We start from the raw sequence: 20,482 nt of genomic DNA on the forward strand, positions 1-20,482 counted from the left end.
TGTGACACACACAGAAATGAACTATAAGATAACAATGGCCATTTTTATAGATGGTCATTTGTGAGTATATCAAGTGATTGCTGGTTCCAGTACAGTTATCCCATATTGCTTCTTTCCCCGTCATCTCATGTTATTTTAAACAGAACCGAAAATGGACAAATGTATGCAAAACAAGGAGATAGTTGATATATCAAAGGAATTGGGCTATGCTTTTTCAACTTATAATAGATGAAAGTCTTCAGTGATGAATTAACAAAACTCTTATAGCAAGATAACGACAATCATAGCGTAGACTTAGTGGTACTCTTTTTAATTCATAAAAAAATGAAGAATAATAAATGCCTTTATATTATATACCAGCTTATGGTATATTTTCAAGAAGGAATCGATCCATATTAACAAGCAAAATGCAAAGAAAACTTTTACAGATCTGTGAAAAAAGGGTTTGAAGAGGGATATTCTATATACAAATCTGTTGTAGACATATTTTTATTGACAAAGAAAGGAAGAACGCTAATTCGTAGCGGTTTTTAATACAGAGAAATATACTGGTGGAATATGTTTACTTCCAGAGCATCAAACATTATCTTGTATTAATGCTACAGTTTTATTATACTCCCTTCCAGTACCAGCTATTGTTTGTCCCATGTTTATTTTACCCTTCTCCATCACCGGCAGAAATCCGTTTGCGCCAAATGTACGTCTTTTTTGCAACAACTCCTTTGCCCCAATGCTACGTTTGTGTCACTTGTTTTCAAAATACCTAATATCATTTGTGCCAAAAATAAAGTAAGCAATTTCGTCAATTTATTTAAGAAAAACTGACTTCCCTCTTCCCTTTTCTGCTTGTAACCGGCAGTTCACACAGGCGGAGTTTAAGCCATTTAAAGTCATGCGATAGCACATTTTAAAAAGTATGCAATTCAAACACAAAACCCTTTACAGACAACATAATTAAATTTGTAACTTAAGACACAAACATTAATCTCCAAGGCTGAATACTTTTGTATAATTCTGGTACTTTTATACGGCAAATGTTTCCTTTTATGAGTTTTGCCTGCTTCTTACTGCTTTTGCATTAGTATACTGCACAATTTAATGTTGATTGTGGGTTGAAATTTCACGATATTGTCTCACGATTGTTTGTATTGCGTCTTACGATTATTGGAGTTTCAATATTTGTATTTGTGTCGATCTAATTAGTAAAGCACTTTTCAACTGATTTTTATAGTTTGTTCTTATGTTGCACTGTCCCAGGTAAGGGGAGGGTTTGGCGCCAGCAAACATGTTTAACCCCGCCATATTATGTGTGTTCCTGTCCCAAGTCAGGAGTCAATAATTCAGTGGTTGTCGTTTGTTTCTGTATATCGTATATGTTTTTCTTTTATTGTTTTGTACATAAATCAGGCCGTTAGTTTTCTCTTAAACGTAAAGATATAGGTGTTAACAATTTTTCTAATGAATTCAACCAAATGAAATGATGTCTGGTTGAGAGTACTAGTTGTCTCATTGGCAATCATACCACATCTTATTTTTATATAATTATATTGTTTTTACCTTCATAAAAAAGTAAACTCGGTTATCTCTCCTTATAAATAAAAAAAATAAAGATTCTTTAATAAATCAAAAGTTCTTTTGTATAACAAGTTATAAAAAGTTCGATAATAAAGAATCTATACCGATAAATTGAGGTCTGAGATTGCTGTCTTAACATTTTCTTCTCCTGTAGTACCTTAGTTTAAAAATGGATTACCGAGTTAAGATAGAAGCATGTGGCCAACTTGTGATATCTATTAATTGATAAACCGCTTAAATATGATAATGAAAATATTATATTAGCAATATTGTATTGTAATGTATTGATCTGATAGAGAGAATACACATGCGCACATAAATGTATGTTTATTTGCAGTTTCGTTTTTTGTTACGTTTACATAGGATTGAAATAAATTGCTCGATTGTTTTTCTTTTTCGCATTTTGTCTTTTTAGATAAATAACCTCCCGAAATACCTTTTCTTTTTACCCTCCAATCTTTATACGACAGTCTACCCTGAGCTTACTATTATTTTCTACCTACCACAAAGAAGTAAAATCCACCAACTGGCTTTCATTATTACATATATACTAGTCCTTTTGCATGAAGAAAAGTATAACTATAATAAAAAAAATAGGATAACTACACATTTTAAATAGCAGATAAATATATAATAAAACAACAAAAGATAAATCATCATATCATTTAGTAAATCTACCTTAAAGTTAAAGTATAGATATGTTACAGGAACAGGAAACAGATCACTTCTTCATTGTAAAGCATATATATATATATATGAACATTTGAAGGTCCTTACTATGTAATTAACTAGTTCCTTAACTACTATCAAAGAACTTATCATTAACTTGTGTAATAAAATATATGAAAATAGTGGAATTTACTATTTTTGGAGTGTAACAAATTCTTTGGATGTTTTAGATAAATTACGTGCTTTTGATGGTCCTTTTGATTCTGTTGACAGTTTTGACTTTTTAACTCTTTACACTACACTTCCACACAATCTTATCAAACAAAAGTTTTCTTATTTAATTAAATGGTCGTTTGGTAAATCTGAATGCATATATATTTGCGGCAACTCATTTAAAGCCTTCTTCTCTAGTGAGAAAGGTAAATATGCTAGATATACTTACTGGAGGTGTGATGAGATGATTGAAGCGGTTAATTTTCTCCTTGATAATATTTATGTACGTTTCGGCAATAAAGTTTATCTACAGGTTGTAGGTATTCCTATGGGCACCAATTGCACCCCTTTAATAGCAGACTTGTTCTTGTACTGTTATGAATCACAGTTTATGACCAAACTCAGAAAATGGCATTTAATTGATAAACTCAACAACTCTTACCGTTATCTTGATGATATTTTTCCGTTAAATCATCAAGAATTTTCTAAATAAACTGCCGAAATTTACCCAAAGGAACTTACTTTAAATAAATCAAATATAAACGGTAATAACTTCTCCTTTTCTAGATTTTGATATTTCAGTTTTACATGGGAAACTCTATACTAAAATTTACGACAAATGGGACGATTTTAATTTTGTTAATTTTCCTTTTTTGGACGGTGATGTTCCTTTGACACCATCTTAGGTGTTAATATATCACAACTCGTTTGCTATGCATGTGTCTGTTGTGACGTTTTGGATTTCAATGAACGTAATCTATGTATCACTGGTAAATTATTTAGTCAGGGATTTCGTTAACACAAATTACTTAAAACCTTTACTAAATTCTTCCATAGATATAAAGATTTGGTTTTGAAGTTTGTCTGTACTTGTAGAAAACTTATTTCAAACGGGATAGCACGTCCTAATTTTTACGGAGATGGTGTTTACCGAGCCCGAAAATTTAGAAACGATCAGGGTAAACTTATCGATCCTTTAAATAAACTTACTCTAAAAGGTTACCAATTCAACACTGTAATTAGATCTTTGAATATTGTTTTATTGGTATATTAATATTGATTTTGTTATCAGTAAATTACAATCAAACTAAATATTATTTTTATATACATATGTACATTCATGGCTTTACAATCTGTCGATACCTGTATCTTGGCATTGCACAAGGTCATGTTTTCCCGGACTGTTAATGACGTCTTTACACTAAATTCATTGGATGTTGGATGTGTACTGATTGATATCTTAGTCTTAGATGTATGATTTTTTCATTAGTTGTTATTGGCTTTGAACTAGCTGTCAGTAACTGCGAGTACTCTCAGATCTGTACTTAGTGTCTTTTTGTTGTGGGGATGAATAAGTACCCTGACACGTCCACTCTGTGTTCTTGTTAGATGTATTGTATTTGTATCCATCTGATGAGTTAAGCCTTTTTCAACTGATTTTTATAGTTTGTTCTTATGTTGTACTGTTAAACCACTGTCCCAGGTGAGGGGGAGGGTTTGGCGCCAGCAAACATGTTTACCTCCGCCACATTATGTATGTTCCTGTCCCAAGTCAGGAGCCTGTAATTCAGTGGTTGTCGTTTGTTGCTGTGTAACATATTTGTTTTTCGTTGATTATTTGTACATAAATTAGGCCGTAAGTTTTCGCGTTTGAATTGTTTTACATTTGTCATTTCGGGCCCTTTTATAGCTGACCATGCGGTATGGTCTTTGCTCATTGTTGAAGGCCGTACGGTGACCTATAGTTGTTAATGTCTGTGTCATTTTGTCTCTTGCGGAGAGTTGTATCATTGGCAATCATACCACATCTTATTTTTATATGTACGTCCGCACTAAGGTGTTTTTATCTTTAAGTACTCTGTGCTTGCTTTCAATAACTTTTTGGTACGATATGTATCAATATAACTGATTTCTGGTGATAAAATCATTATATCATCACTTGCATATCGGTACCCCCGGTTTTTTGGTGGGGTTCGCGTTGCTCAGTTTTGAGCTTTCTATGCTGTGTTTTGTAGACTGTTGTTTGCCTTTTAATCATTTTCGTTTTTTTCCATGGCGGTGTCAGTTTGGATATCCCTTTGGTATCTTCCGCCACTTTTACATGATTTTTTTTACTAACCCTGAAACTTGAAAGTGTTATTTTCTTTACTTAGGCCACACCAATTTGATTAATAGTTCTTTGGATTTTCCCGCTCCTGTTTTGGAGAAATTGACTTTTCAATAAAAAAAATAATTACCGCTTCCGCCAATTTTTGGGCCGCATATGCCGCTCCAAAATTATTTTATCCTTGACATTTTTTTTTCTCTTAGACGTATTTCTCGTGCATATATTGCTCTGAGCGATTCAAACGCACGTGTGATAAATCGATTTGTAAATAAAAGGTCAAAAATCGGGATGCCAACATGAAGTTGTGTCAGATCATTGCCGAGGACACGTAGTTATTAAACACACAGTTATTTGAAATGCATTTCGTTTTACCTGTTCTAGGAGACAAAAATAAAAAATCTTTCGTTAGATGACCACGATCACATCAGTACTTGTTAGAACCATTGTCATCCCCGATCATTATTTCAACAGACATAGTCATAGTCCGAGATTACTCCGACGTCCAACAGCTGTTTGCCAGACAAGATTGGGGGGGGGGGGGGGGGGGGGGGGGGCTGTTGTCCCACGGCCCCAGCTTGTCTGGCAAAACAGCCGTTGGACGTCAGAGTAATCTCGGACTACAACAGACATAGATATCTAGAGCTATCTGTCTTGGATGAAATTAATATTAAATTCACATGAATTTTTGAAAAATGACAGATTTATCTTATTTTAATGAAAACTCCATATCCCCTTGTTAGTCTGTTGACATGCAATCCGAACTCTTTTGTAAGGGAAAATTTAAGAGTTCCAACATTCGAGACCTAAGTGGTTGTATTTGGATTGGCATGCTAATAATAATTAGGGATGTGTTATTGGTGCAACCACTTCCGGTTGGATATACATTGCAGGTTTCAGGGGCAAAAGGAAAAAGTATTTTGCTTAGTCAGAATAATGCATATGAATGTGGTTAAATGTATTTTAAGGGAATATATATATGAAGATGTGGTATGAGTGCCAATGAGACAACTCTCCATCCAAGTAACAATTTATAAAAGTAAACCATTATAGGTCAAGGTACGGCCTTTAACACGGAGCCTTGGCTCACACCGAACAGCAAGCTATAAAGGGCCCCAAAAATTACTAGTGTAAAACCATTCAAACGGGAAAACCAGCGGTCTAATCTATATAAAAAACGAGAAGCGAGAAACACGTATGAACTACATAAACAGACGACAACTACTGTACATCAGATTCCTGACTTAGGACAGGTGCAAACATTTGCAGCGGGATTAAATGTTTTAATACATTGAGATCTGCATACATAGCAATGTAGCAATATAATTATCTTACTCAGGATGTTGTTGAAATATTCACCTCACTCATTATGTTGATCCTATTATGGATAAATAGTTTCCAACTGGATGTCAAGCAGCCAATAAACAATCATTACCATATAATGAAACAACTATATCAAAAGATATTTAATATTTTTCATGGGCATTTTTTTGGAACACATACACATATTTTAATTGTATTCAACACATTTCATTTACCTAACTAACATAATTCCTCTTGCTAAACTGCATCTGATATGCTTCCTTAATATATACACATGTATGAACTCAAATGAAAACTCACGCAGTCAAAGCTTATTTGACGAAAATAATCAAAATTATACTAAACTAAAGCGAACCAAAAAGTTGGGTATGGTACAGACTGTACTAAAGACACAAATACATCAACTTATATGCATAAGAGCATGTTTATCCTCCTTTTTCTTTGAAGTAACCCAGTTTTAACATGTACAAATATTCTAAATCGCACAATTTAAAAAAAAAAATTATACCGCTCGCTCCACTTGTAGAGCACCCGCCTCAACAAAACTCATTTTCAAGAAATAAATACAATAAAAAAAATTTCGCTCGCTCGCCCCATATTTTTTGGAGCTTTTGTCCGAAGAACTAAAAATCAAATTGGTGTGGCCTTATTCTTGTGATTTAGTTATTTAGTATCATTTATAGAGTTAAGTGCTTTTCAGAAACTGTTTTCACTGTAAATTCATTGCTAGCCTAAACCGTTTGTCATTCTTCTGATAGAGATAATTGGGGGAGTTGAGATAAGAAAAAAATAGTTTAGCCAAACCACATGTCAGGTTAGTGGTTGTCTTTTATATATCTTAACGCGTTTTGTCACATAAGAAATAGTGTGTTGAATGCAGATCGTTGGTATTTCCTATTATGATTTCCTTAATTGAGGGTTGCTGCTCACAAGGAAGCTATCAAACCAAGAGTTCCAAGTGGAGAAGTTGAAATCATCTCTTCGGAAATTTTACGGACGCCATCACGAGTTGGTTGACCGTTATGGAATATCCGTTTCACAGATGATAGCGGATATGTTCCAAATGTCATAACTACAATCCCGTCCGTTTTCTCCGAAGGTGAACAACTACCAATTTAGACTTATTACCGGGTTTGTACTAACATGAGCAACACGACGGGTGACACATGTGGAGCAGGATCTGCTTACCCTTCCGGAGAACCTGAGATCACCCCCAATTTTTGGTGGGGTTCGTGTTGCTCAGTCTTTAGTTTTCTTTGTTGTTTTGTGTGTTGTTTGTCCTTTTCTTTTTTAGCCATGGCGTTGTCGGTTTATTTTCGACTTATGAGTTTGAATGTCCCTTTGGTATCTTTCGCCTCTCTTTCATTGGTTATTGATTTTGAGTTTTACTCAATGTACAGGCACACGTCCATTGTTGACGGCTGAATGTTGACCACCAGATGTCTTTTGGCTTTTTGTGCCGTTGTTATACTGTTTAATTGTCCTATACATCAAATACTCTTTTAGTGATATATTCAAATCTAAAACAATGAATCGACAATTGAATCATTTAATTGTCACTTAATTTAAATGATGCAGACGCACCAAATTTATAAATGGTTATTTTCAATTATAACTAATTAAAACTTATTGTGAATTTGAAGATACCCAGGGGCAGTCTGGAAACGTGAAAAGAAAAGAAAAAACGAAAAAAGGCAGAAACCAAACAAAGTGAATTAGTACATAACATAGAAACATTAATATGCAATAACAGGACCCGCACCCCTAACGACCACCATATTGCAAGCTCAGGTAATGTTGAAAAGAAGACAGATTCTGGATACCAGATTTTGCACGCGATTTCTGTTACATTTTCTTATGCATGAATTATCAAAAAAGTTTAGACATTTGTACATTTTATACAGGAGCATTACTAACAGACATGTCGATATTAATACATATAATACACAATAATGTTACACAAACCAAGTTGTATAAAATCTAAATTTAAAGTTCGAACCAAAAGTATTTAAAACTGACCTTTTATGGATTTAAATAAGTAGTTGCGCACATTCCATTACTTTCAATTTTTACATAACTTTTGCCCCTGATAAGTAACAATATATATCGAAGTTTCCTCTTGTGTGGTTTCTTCACTTCCGGGTTGTAAAGTTTTACATGTATACAACATTACTTTTCATTCAAATTTTCTAAATCCCATACTCTTTCCGCGTTTTTATTTTATAATTTTGTAATTGATCTGATCTTTGGCCGCTTCTTTTTCCTCCGCGATATTTAAAAGGCATTGTTTTATCATATCATTTGCAAATCTTGAAAGACCTACTTACATTTAAATAAAATTAACATATATATACTTACAGATGAGTTTTGCATATTTCAGGACCTTTTTGACTTCGAAGTTTGTAACGGACTTCATCACACGGCCAAGTTTTCACTAAGAGGAAAAGAAAATTTCTGTATACTAAAGTTCTTTGTAAAATAAAAAGATGTCTGCACCAGCGAATACATACAATGGGTCAATACATATAATAAACATTTCACAATGTCTATATAACAAGCGCAATTTACCTCAAATTGTCGGGTTTAAAGATTAAATTATATATATATATATACTTCCTTAAGCATTCTATACAAAATAAAGGTAATTTTATCTTTATATCATCAACATAAATGTGATTTCAACGATTTTATCAAAAATGTAATATGATTAAAGACATTGAGCCTGTCATCTTAATATTCAGTGCAAGTCTTGAGTATTGACTAGAAAGTCAGGAACCAAGTAATGAGCAACGATGACGACGTCACAGTCACGTTATGGTAACGTTAGGAGAGACGTAAGATTGTTTTCAGTTTCAACCAGAAAGTGTAAGTTTTATTAAATTTGACTTTGATTATAGACAATTTTATTTAGGGGCCAGCTGAGGACCACCTCCAGGTGCGGGATTTTCTCGCTGCGTTGAAGACCCATTGGTGGCCTTCGGCTGTTGTCTGCTCTTTGGTCGGGTTGTTGTCTCTTTGACATATTCCCCATTTCCATTCTCAATTTTATGTAAATTTTACCGAATGAAAACAACCTAGTTTTATCAAGCTATTCAAAAAATAATATAGAAATGACAAAGTAACTTTTCGACTCTCTTAGTTATCACAGGAGAGTTAATGAGTCTCACTGGAACTTGTACATAAAAGAGTCTAAAGGAAATGTTCAAAAGATATTTAAACATTTTGATAAATATACATTACGTAAAAAAAATGCAATTCTGCCCTCTACATGTACTGTAACGTTGCATATATTGAAGACAATATTGTAAAGAATTCAAACATAATTTAAGGTGACTCGAATGTTGCTGATACTGGAATTTTGACTCGAACTCGAAGTTTAACTTGGAAAGTAACTCAAAATATAACTTGAAGATCATCTCGAACTTGAACTCGAACTTTAACTGATTGTAATTAAGCCACATGCAATTTACCACCTCGCAACTCCTAGAATGTGTGTTCCAGATATAATACACGCAAAGAATTTTGATATCACAAAAGGAACTGATAGGATTCAGTTTTATTCATGTTTGATAAAACAAGAGGTGTGCATGTTAAGGTTAGAACCTATAATTATGAGATATCAATCTTGACCCCGAAATTTACTAGGCCGACATAAATGGACCTACCAATCTTTACTAATACCCCCACATGCTGCATACTAATAGGAGAAACAGCAAATACCAACTTTCTTCTTTGGTTTCAACTTGCTGAGAATCGAATCCACGTCGATTCAAATATGAGTAAATATTTTATTTATTTCATGGCAGTGCTTAGGTTTCGAGATATAAGCAAAAAACCGCCCCCCCCCCCCTTTTATGTTTAATATTTGGCAATGGTGGCATATTTTTTATGTATGAAATCCCCGGATAGAATTTATAAACTAGACACAACTATAAAAAACATCCAGTTAAAGTTGGATGTATTTGGAACAGTAATTTCAGAGGAGAAGAATTTTAAAATAATTTACGACGACGGACGTCAAGTGATGACATAGGCTAACATCGCCCTATTTTAGACTGTATGTGAAATGTTAAAGCTGCAAAAATACAAGTACTAAATATCTTTTCGATCTAGACTATTTTTGACATATCAATTTTCAGAATAATTTGATGATTTCTGAGTGATATTAAAGTCTGGGGACACGTGAGTTTTATAAGTTATAATTGGTGTAAGACTAGTTTCAGTAACTGTCAATCGGTACTTTATCTTTTTGATCGTTGTTTTTTTTTATGCCTTGTTGAGTTGAACCATTTTCAATATATCTTTATAATTCATTCTTATGTTGTACTGTTTTGTAACTTTTTTTTCATGCATACTCTAGCCAAAATCATGACTCTGACATTACATATCCAAGTGATAATACAGTCGAAAGTTGTTTACCGACAAGTGACCGTACAGTGAAAAATATATAGTGGCATGTGTTTTTAAAGATTTAGAACTATTTGTGAGTGTAAACATATTGAAGTTAAATTTGAGGAAAAACTATATATTAATTCTTTTTAAACATCTTAAAAATTTTGAAAACAATTCTTTTATTAAAAGTCAAAAATTCAGCTGAACGAACACAACTATTTCCATAATTTGGGTCGGAGCTCTTAGTTTTATTTCAATTTCCCCCCTGTTTTCTTGCTTTAAGAATTGGTTCGGCACCCCTCAATGTTTGAATATTAATGACAGATACAAAAGTTTTCTCATATACATTACAAGTAAGCCCCAGAGATAATAATGAAAAAAAACCACGTATCCGAAAATTATTTCGAATGTCGGAGAACCGCTTGTTGACAGTCTCCCGAATGACCACAATATCTAAAAAAAACATACAGTTGCGTTCCCACATTGTGTTTATTAAATAGAGAACATAAACATTTATAGCTCTTTTTTAAAATTTTAATACCTTTTTAATCACATCGATGGCTTTAATGAGGGTAGCGATGCACTTTACCGTCAGGCGCCAAACGGTCATTTTCGGCTTACGTCGCGTTAGCGACAAAATGGTTAAAGTTTTATCGTGATTCGTCAAAATATCCTTATCGTACGGTGGCAGAATGCTGCCATGTAAGAAAAAAATACTGTTCCCTCAAAATACTTTGTCGTTCCGTCAAGATGCTATGCCGTTCCCACAAGAAAGTGTTATCGTTCTCTCAAGATATTATGTCGTTACCACAAGATAGTTATCTCGTTCCCTTAAGATGCTATGTCGTTCCCTCAATATGCTTTGCCGTTCCCACAAGAAAGTTATATCATTCTCTCAAGATATTATGTCGTTACCACAAGATAGTTATTTCGTTCCCTTAAGATGTTATGTCGTTCCCTCAAGATGCTATGCCGTTCCTACAAGAAAGTTTTATCGTTCTCTCAAGATATTATATCGTTTCCACAAGATAGTTATCTCGTTCCCTCAAGATGTTTTGTCGTTTCCATGAGATAGATATCTCGTTCCCTCATGATGATATGTCGTTCCCTCAAGATATTATGTCGTTCCTTCAAGATATTATGTCGTTCTCACAAGATAGTTATCTCGTTCCCTCAAGATGCTATATGCCGTGTCCACAAGATAGTTATCTCGTTCTCTCAAGACAATACGTCGTTCCCACAAGATAGTCATCTCGTTCTTTCATACCCGCATATTGCCACCGTATTCTCGAGATTCAGAGATCTCAAATAATTATTTGTTACCGTTATTTGTGGAGAAAATAAATTGTCAAAAGCAGTCGATTTTTTTTATCGTCATTAAGAAAATGGTCATGCATCGAAAATTACAGTTAATGTCATTTGACAACAATTTTTTTACCGTTGTTCGTAATGAAGGTATCCCCATTACGACCCTCTTTTACATGGCTTTTGCTGGCTGAATAATGTTTTCACAATTTTTTAGTTCCATCTTCACAAAGAAGCGATAGAAATTTTATTAATTAGAAAGATGTACAAATGTATACTATATCATTTGAGCTTTACTTGGCTGTTGATGGAGACCTTACATTTCAGCAAAATAGATATAAGAAGATGTGGTATGAGTGCCAATGAGACAACTCTCTTGTAAATATGTATACATTTTTGAGTCTCTACAATCTTATGTCAGAATTACACAACGATTCAAATCATGCAATTAAAATGATCAATTCTTAATTTCTCTCATTCCAATCCAGACCAGTCTTATCATTTTACATGTACATATTTCCACCCTTTCTGTCAAGCCTGCGAAATTTATTTATAAAGCGGGACATACCGATAATAGATTACGTCGTCGGCGTCGGGGTCATCATTTCGGTACAGTCGGTGGACCCTCTGTGGTTAAAGTTTGTTTGAGATATCAATAACTTTGTCAACCCTTCGTATAATTTCATGAAATTGGACAGAAGGTTGTTTATGACCAAAAAGACAGTATCAATCTAAGATTTTTTTTTTAATTCTGTAGTTCACTGATAAATGGACTAATTTTTAAGTTAACATTACACTTTTACGCTGACAGCAGCATAAAACCGCGAGACAAAGGGTTCCGAATTTTTTGATAACATGTATTCCTTTTCGGTTATCGTCATTATAAAATATTTTTTCTTTGTTCATATTTATAACCATTTTGCTACTTTTGTAGATAAGATATGTTTAAACTAAATGGCTTTCTTTAAATTATTTATATCGTTCCTTTTTCATTGTTTTAAAACTTTAAGGCACTAGTATTAAGGTTCTTTGGCTATCGTAGTACTACCATTTCATTTTTATAGTAATAATAACATTTGCAAAAGCTATTTTCTATTATATATAACTATTGAAACCATTTTAAGGGGAGCTAGTACCGTTCTGTATTGTTGCACACCCGAAATTTTATTGTTCAAGTTCCAATTTTATGTATATTTTTCGTCTGTTGAATAGGTAAGGAACAAATATATCCGTGTACATCACAGGCACTTGTTTCTGTCATTTGGAAGGTCAACTACTGTGGATTAATTTATTTTCGTGGCTATCAATGTTCGTGGATTAAGGAAAAAATGCATTTTATTGATATTTATTTCGTGGTTTTGCCAATTTATGCATACAAAGCCTATAGAAAAAAAATAATTCGTTGACTTAAACTATTGGTCCACCTGTACCCACAAAAGCCATGAAAATTGGTATCCAACGAATAATGTTGAATCCCGCACAGTATCAAAATATCTGACGTCACAAGTTTTTTTTTTATAAATATACCCTCATACCCTTCCCATATCTTTTTGAAAGAGTGCTGCTTTTTTTTTGCTAACAGCTACAGATTTAAATAATTTCAAATGGCCTCGTGGAATAAAAATTAAAAACAAAATATTATTAATATTTCAACCGGAGTTATTATAATTGGACAAACAAGCACTCCCTGCCAAAACGCGGACGTGACAGAAGACACCTTTTAGTAGCGTCAACAGTAAACATTTGGTATAAAATTTAATTTGTCCATGTTTTTGTTCATATATCACCAACAAATGGTTTGGTCCAGATATTTCTGATTGTTTTGTTGAAATAACTTGTTATACATATAAATTGTAAGTTCATAGCACGCACATTCTCTTTTACTTTACCCGAAAGTCTGTGTGAAAGGAGGTTTTGAGAAATTTATCAAAGTCGTCCTTTCAAGGCGTGGTAAAAGTGTATCTGAAAACTCAAATATGCCCTATCTACCAAGACGGTAGCGAGATATGATATATGTGTCATTTAAATTGTCCATAATTTCAATCCTTCCCTGAAAACCATGTGTCGTCTAAAGATTCGGCGTCGGTTGTGCCTCAAAGTATGCAAGGCGACGGCTAGTCCAAATAATTATGACGTCTTGAAAGGCTATTATATTTTTTTTCTTTGACGCCTTACATCGACTAGTCCAAATAATTATGACGTCTTGAAAGGCTATTATATTTTTTTTCTTTGACGCCTTACATCCAAATAATTATGACGTCTTGAAAGGCTATTATAATTTTTTTCTTTGACGCCTTACATCGACTTGAAAGGCTATTATATTTTTTTTCTTTGACGCCTTACATCGACGATGTAAGGCGTCAAAGAAAAAAAATATAATAGCCTTTCAAGACGTCATAATGACGATGTAAGGCGTCAAAGAAAAAAAATATAATAGCCTTTCAAGACGTCATAATTATTTGGACTAGGCGACGGCCATCTTTTATGTAAAGATCGCTTTGCGACAGGTTTAACCACACGTAAATAGCGTTCGCGATTCACACGCAATGTACGACCATCGCAAAGTACGATTGTTTTATGAAACGGAATTTTAGCGTTACGTTTGGTTAACGTTTAAACGTACGCTAACGATTGTTTTATGAAACGGCAGCCTGATGAAAATACAGATTCTTTGTCAACGTTAAAATGTTCAAATATAAAATTGCAAACTGGTATGCCCACTTCCATATATTTTTTTACGCGTTTTGTGTCATTAGCTGAAAGTTGGTTACAAAAGTGGACATTTAATTTTTATGGGTCTTAATAATATATACTATTAGAATTTCAAACAGTTTTAAAGATACAAAGACAAATAAATAAAAATCATAAATGACATACACAGTGCTGTTGGTTTTTTCTACTGAAATATGTTATGGTAAAGATCTTCGGGATTTTTATATGTAAAAGACGATGCAAAAACTATAACTCGATAGAATATGGTTTTGAATTTAAATGTACTTCACTGTTTAACATTTTTTAAATAGATACTCAAAATACGGAAATCTATCAAGTATGCAGTTGTGATAAAATTGAGAATGGAAACGGGGAATGTGTCAAAGAAACAACAACTTGACCAAACAGCTCAAGGCCACCAATGGGTCTTCAACACGGCGAGAAAATTCCGCACCCGGAGGTGGGCTTTAGCTGGCCCCTAAACAAAAATGTATACTGGTTCAACCCTCCCCCTATACCCCTAGCCAATGTAGAAATACAAACACACAGCAATACGCATAGTAAAACTAAGAAGTCGGAGTCCGATGTTAGAATAGGTAACAGAAGAAACTAAGCAAAATGACAATGATCAACATAAATTAACAAAGGACTACTAGCAGTTACTGACATGCCAGCTCCATGAGACATCTTGAAGCATTTATAATCTGGTTATCCATGTTTCGAAATATGAAATTATGCTATGTGACCCAAAAGAGTACCCAGATGAAGCTGAAGCCTTGTTAGTTATATCGAATTAAAGAAAATTAACTTGCAAGTGGAAAAATTCAAGGAAAGATTCTACAATGAAAGACATCAGGATGCAAATTAAATTATTTGATTAATTTATATTTTAAATACCATCTTTATATTTACTTTGGACAGAATTTTGAATTTGTTAGAAATGTCTTAAAGTTTTTCCTTTTTATTTAGGAATAGAAACTCAAAATTTGTCAAAAATATTAAAATTGCAGCGATTTAGAAATACGAAGGGATCTTTTCTAAACCTCAAAGTATATATATAAAACTGCATGCATAACTGTGAGTTTTAAAAAATAACGAACAATCACCATAAATACTAGAGAACTTAGTGCAGGGGACAATAGTCTTTATCGTTTCATCTACATTAAAAAAGACTATTTTCTTGAAAAAACCCAGTTTCCATTCTTTTAGTATTTTTTTTTTTGTATATGTGTTATATTTCCTATTTTGTAAATTGGACATTTCAAAATATATTATCTATAGCATCTACAGCATCAGTGTGTGCATAGTACCGATCTGATTTAATAGTTAAGCACATTTCACCTAATTATTACAGTTTGCTCTAATATTGTACTGTTACACCACTGCCCCGGCTGGAGAGACAAAGCAATTAAATACATGTTCAACTCCGCCACATTGTTTATGTACCTGTTCAAAGCCGGGTGTAGAAGTCCAGTGTTTGTTTTTGGTTGCTGTCTGACATTAATAGTTTTCATTCAATGATGTTAGCTTAAATCCAAACTGCGTCTTTCTTTCGAATTTTACACATTTTTTTTCGTCTCGGGATCTTTTTTTTTTGTCCTTCTATACGGTAAGTGTTTTTCTTATTTTTGAAGGCCGTACAGAACACTTAAGTTTTTATTACATTCGTGTAACAAACCAAAAAAATGACTGCAATATTTCAAAGACCCAACAACAAAGAAACAAATAGAAATATACCGTTAAGAGGCCAATATATGGTGGTCGACAATAGAACAGTTTCGTACAATAGACGTTAGAATAAGTAACACTCAAATCTTACAGTCAAAAGGTTTTTAGCAGGAAAATAAAAACCGAATATAATTATTCATTTCTTAATTAAATGGTTGCATTCATTGAAAAAAAAGTAAAATAATATGTAATGTACCACATTAATGGCTTATTGGCCTGAACATGAAGTTGAATTTTATGTTTGTAATAAAATATCTGTTTCGCCAACAGTTTAAAGATAAATATGCTTGGTAATGGGAGAAGAGGAGTCGATTAACTGTGAAGAAGCTTTTGATTCCATCTTTAGTCATTTTATTCAAGAATTCGTTATTGACAGTGTTTTGGGGGAATTTAGTTTTGCATTCGATGAAACTGAGGAGAATATGTCTGATGAAGTAAGTAAAAATTCGATGAAACTGAGAAGAATATGTCTGATGAAGTAAGTAAACATTCGATGAAACTGAGGAGAATATGTCTGATGAAGTAAGTAAACAGGTTTGTCGCAAAATATACAGAAGGAAAGTTGTTAAAATTGAATTCGTCGATCTGTTTGTCGGTTATGTTACTTTTAATCTTGTATGCCTGTTATTGTTTACATGTACGATATTGTACGTATATATATGCGTCCTCTTCAAATATTTATTTTCTCTTCAGAATTATTAAAAGTTAAACATTGCTGAATGACTTCTGCAGCGTTTTATTATTACACAATATTAATTGTTCCGAAACATCCAAGTTTACATTTGCATGAAGTTAAAAGAAGTAAAATTTTGGCACAAAAATAGTCGAATTGATTTGTTCATTTTTTAAGGCTATTTTCCAATTACCGATTTTGTTTCCAATTTTAGAATTGTTTGCAAAAGTAAATAAAAAAATGGATCACTGCCTATAAAATCCTTATGAAAAGAACACGTTTGATGGTTTTCCCTTTCGAAGAAAAAAATATTATCAAATCTCGAACATACACCATGCACGTTCTATTTGCTTTTAATAGGCAGGAATACATGCAGTTTCTCCTATCTAAGTGTTGTTTCTCTCTGCAAAAAAAAAAATCCGAAATTGGAAACAGAGTCGGTAATTTAAAAATACACTAAAGTCTTCAATTAAAAATTGCAAAATTGTAAATCTAGTCTTTAGCAGTGTGGTAATAATCAGCAGGCATATTGAATGTATTTTCCGGCATTTTTTATTCAAGAGGTGGATCCGCGACGCCACATAATAACGCATATCAGAAAATACTGCCTCTAGTGCCATAATCACCACCCTCAAAGCCTAACATTCGACATCGTCTCTTACCACAACATTAATCGCTACCCTTTCGTCATTTTCCCCACAAGGCCACTAAGACATCGATAATACATAATGAAGCATTAAATAAAACGTTACATATATGCAAAACGATTTTCAAAACGCATGACTTGTAATCTTTAGTATTCATATAAATTCTAATATATCAAGGGCCCCACTGTACTTGTTGTTAATGAGTTTAAGTACCAAAATGCATAATTGAAAAATGTTAGCTTTAACACAACTCAATTTTCCATGATAAAAACAAATATATATAATGTGTACCTATGTTACTGTCTGGTGGTGCCTTTATTTGAGGGATTGTGAAATGTTTGATTGCAAAAAAAAATAACAAACCAAAAAAACACGATATTAGGAACATTTTCATTAACAGCAACAACCGGCTTTTCTGGAAGGAATTAGGTTTCAAATAGTTTGAGTCACGGATATACGAACAAAAATCAATTTAACTGTATACATAATATTTCTCTCCACACATAACCAGTTTTTCTCCTGCCTGTGGTTTCTTGCCTAACTATTTTTTTAGGAATTGCACATGCTTTGATTTTATGCACGTGTACTAGATCCTGATGTTTTGCTCTTACTTTAACAATAGATGATAGGATTCAAACTTCCAGTATTCCAATATGGTTGTCATATTCTCAAGAGTTTGTTCAGTTAACGGTAACAATTTTTCGTTTAACACCTCTATTTTGTTGTTAACAGGAAGTCATAATACCCGATTCTGCTGGTGATTGGTTACACCCTACTATTAAGTGCACTGATGTATCGAAGTCAACAGATAAATTGTTCGATGAGAGGAGACTACAGGAGTCTTTTGATTTGGATCTTGAAGATGAAGAAGAAGAAATCATCAGTAATATTATACTGGATAGGATAACAGATGGTACACAGGAGGCAATAACTTTCCAAATCATCGAGAGTAATGAACAGGGTACAGATGGTACACCGGAGGCAGTAACATTCCAAATTATCGAGAGTAATGAGCAGGGTAATACTTTTCTGGAACGGATAACGGTTGGTACACAGGAGACAATGACTGTCCAAGTTAATGAGAGTAATGAGCAGGGTATGCTATTGTTGTATTACGAATAACACATGTTAATTCAAATATCGATATCTATTTTCATTGGAAACTTTAAGGGATCGATTGGCAGTTGACCGTAATTTTTCTGATTTGGTTCATACGCTTATAACCCAAACTTTACTCACAACCTCTTTGCTATAGCGCAAAAAAAAAAACAGAAAAAAACAACAACACCGCACTTCTTTCTTAGCTAGAATGCAACAAGATCGAACAATTAATGAAAGATAAGTAATCTGATTACCTGGGGCAGGATTTTATATGGAGCGTATTGCATTCTTGTGATTTATGACCAAATGCAATCAATCAGACTTATAATGAAAAGCGACAAAGAGCCTAAACCTCAATCCATCAACTGACAATTATAAATAAAAAAAAAAGAAAAGACAACAAAAGGGCAATCAAAACAAAAGGTCAATTAAAAACAGACAACACCACAGCAATATTTTAAAGAAAAATGGTGAAAGGCAAACAATAATTTCAGAATATATCACAGTAAACTAAAGATTGAGCAACATAAACCGCACCAAAAATACCGGGGATGAACTGGGTTTCCCCGAAAGGGTAAGCAGTTGATGCACCATATGTTGCACCATTGGTTTGCTCATGTAAGTACAAATCCTATGATAAGTCTCTTTGGTATTGTAATAATCGAGAAAAAGAAGTAGGGATTTTGGTTATCACAAGTGGAACATAACTGTGGTCATCTGTAGGCAAAACAAACTGTTGCTGGAGAATCATTTAGATCTACTTAATGTTCATCGATATATATGTAGTCAATATAGTCACCAAACGTTTTATTATCCGGTCAAAGGAAATCATCGGTATATATGTAGTCAATATAGTCACCAAACGTTTTATTATCCGGTCAAAGGAAATCATCGGTATATATGTAGTCAATATAGTCACCAAACGTTTTATTATCCGGTCAAAGGAAATCATCGGTATATATGTAGTCAATATAGCCACCAAACGATTTATTATACGGTCAAAGGAAATCTTCGGTATATATGTAGTCAATATAGTCACCAAACGTTTTATTATACGATTAAAGGAAATCATCGGTATATATGTAGTCAATATAGCCACCAAACGTTTTATTATCCGGTTAAAAGAAATCTTCGGTATATATGTAGTCAATATAGTCACCAAACGTTTTATTATACGGTTAAAAGAAATCTTCGGTATATATGTAGTCAATATAGTCACCAAAAGTTTTATTATCCGATTAAAGGAAATCATCGGTATATATGTAGTCAATATAGCCACCAAACGTTTTATTATCCGGTTAAAAGAAATCTTCGGTATATATGTAGTCAATATAGTCACCAAAAGTTTTATTATCCGATTAAAGGAAATCATCGGTATATATGTAGTCAATATAGCCACCAAACGTTTTATTATCCGGTTAAAAGAAATCTTCGGTATATATGTAGTCGATATAGTCACCAAACGTTTTATTATCCGGTTAAAAGAAATCTTCGGTATATATGTAGTCAATATAGCCACCAAACGTTTTATTATACGGTCAAAGGAAATCTTCGGTATATATGTAGTCAATATAGTCACCAAACGTTTTATTATCCGGTTAAAGGAAATTATCGGTATATATGTAGTCAATATAGCCACCAAACGTTTTATTATCCGGTTAAAAGAAATCTTCGGTATATATGTAGTCAATATAGTCACCAAACGTTTTATTATCCGGTTAAAAGAAATCTTCGGTATATATGTAGTCAATATAGCCACCAAACGTTTTATTATCCGGTTAAAAGAAATCTTCGGTATATATGTAGTCAATATAGTCACCAAACGTTTTATTATACGGTCAAAGGAAATCTTCGGTATATATGTAGTCAATATAGACACCAAACGTTTTATTATCCGATTAAAAGAAATCATCGTTATATCGAAAAGTAATGGTAAAGGAAAATGCCTGTTTCCTTTGATTTTTCTTGAGAATCTTCTGTATGAGAATGCCTCATAAAAATCAAGGAACAAGTTGGCAATCAGATGGGCAGAGTTGGTTC

At 33.3% G+C, this 20,482-nt stretch overlaps 2 protein-coding genes across 5 annotated transcripts in view; one reads left to right on the forward strand and one right to left on the reverse strand.

Annotated features, from left to right (window-relative positions):
• The window catches only part of LOC127724230 (uncharacterized), a 34,435-nt gene extending 26,000 nt beyond the window's left edge, over window positions 1–8,435 (reverse strand). The window contains exons 1-2 of one of the 3 annotated variants that reach the window (XM_052231158.1): window positions 8,243–8,435; window positions 2,079–2,154 (exon numbers count right to left, since the gene is read on the reverse strand). Coding sequence is in view for 2 of the 3 variants with exons in the window: in XM_052231141.1 (XP_052087101.1) it covers window positions 2,079–2,154; window positions 8,243–8,257 (91 nt within the window). In the remaining variant the exon portion in view is untranslated. Of the gene's footprint in view, window positions 1–2,078; window positions 2,155–7,903; window positions 7,922–8,242 lie in introns of those variants that run through there. The other 2 variants (XM_052231141.1, XM_052231150.1) reach the window with 2 other exon arrangements.
• A 165-nt stretch (window positions 8,436–8,600) lies between these two features.
• Window positions 8,601–20,482, forward strand: part of LOC127724241 (uncharacterized) — a 28,488-nt gene continuing 16,606 nt past the window's right edge. Inside the window, exons 1-3 of one of the 2 annotated variants that reach the window (XM_052231172.1) lie at window positions 8,601–8,749; window positions 16,292–16,455; window positions 18,074–18,437. In XM_052231172.1, the coding sequence (XP_052087132.1) occupies window positions 16,315–16,455; window positions 18,074–18,437 (505 nt within the window). In that variant the 5' untranslated portion in view covers window positions 8,601–8,749; window positions 16,292–16,314. Of the gene's footprint in view, window positions 8,750–16,291; window positions 16,456–16,515; window positions 16,544–18,073; window positions 18,438–20,482 lie in introns of those variants that run through there. The other variant, XM_052231179.1, reaches the window with a different exon arrangement.

The sequence above is a fragment of the Mytilus californianus genome, unplaced genomic scaffold (genome assembly GCF_021869535.1).
Source record: "Mytilus californianus isolate M0D057914Y unplaced genomic scaffold, xbMytCali1.0.p SCAF_1, whole genome shotgun sequence".
NCBI classification, from domain to species: domain Eukaryota; kingdom Metazoa; phylum Mollusca; class Bivalvia; order Mytilida; family Mytilidae; genus Mytilus; species Mytilus californianus.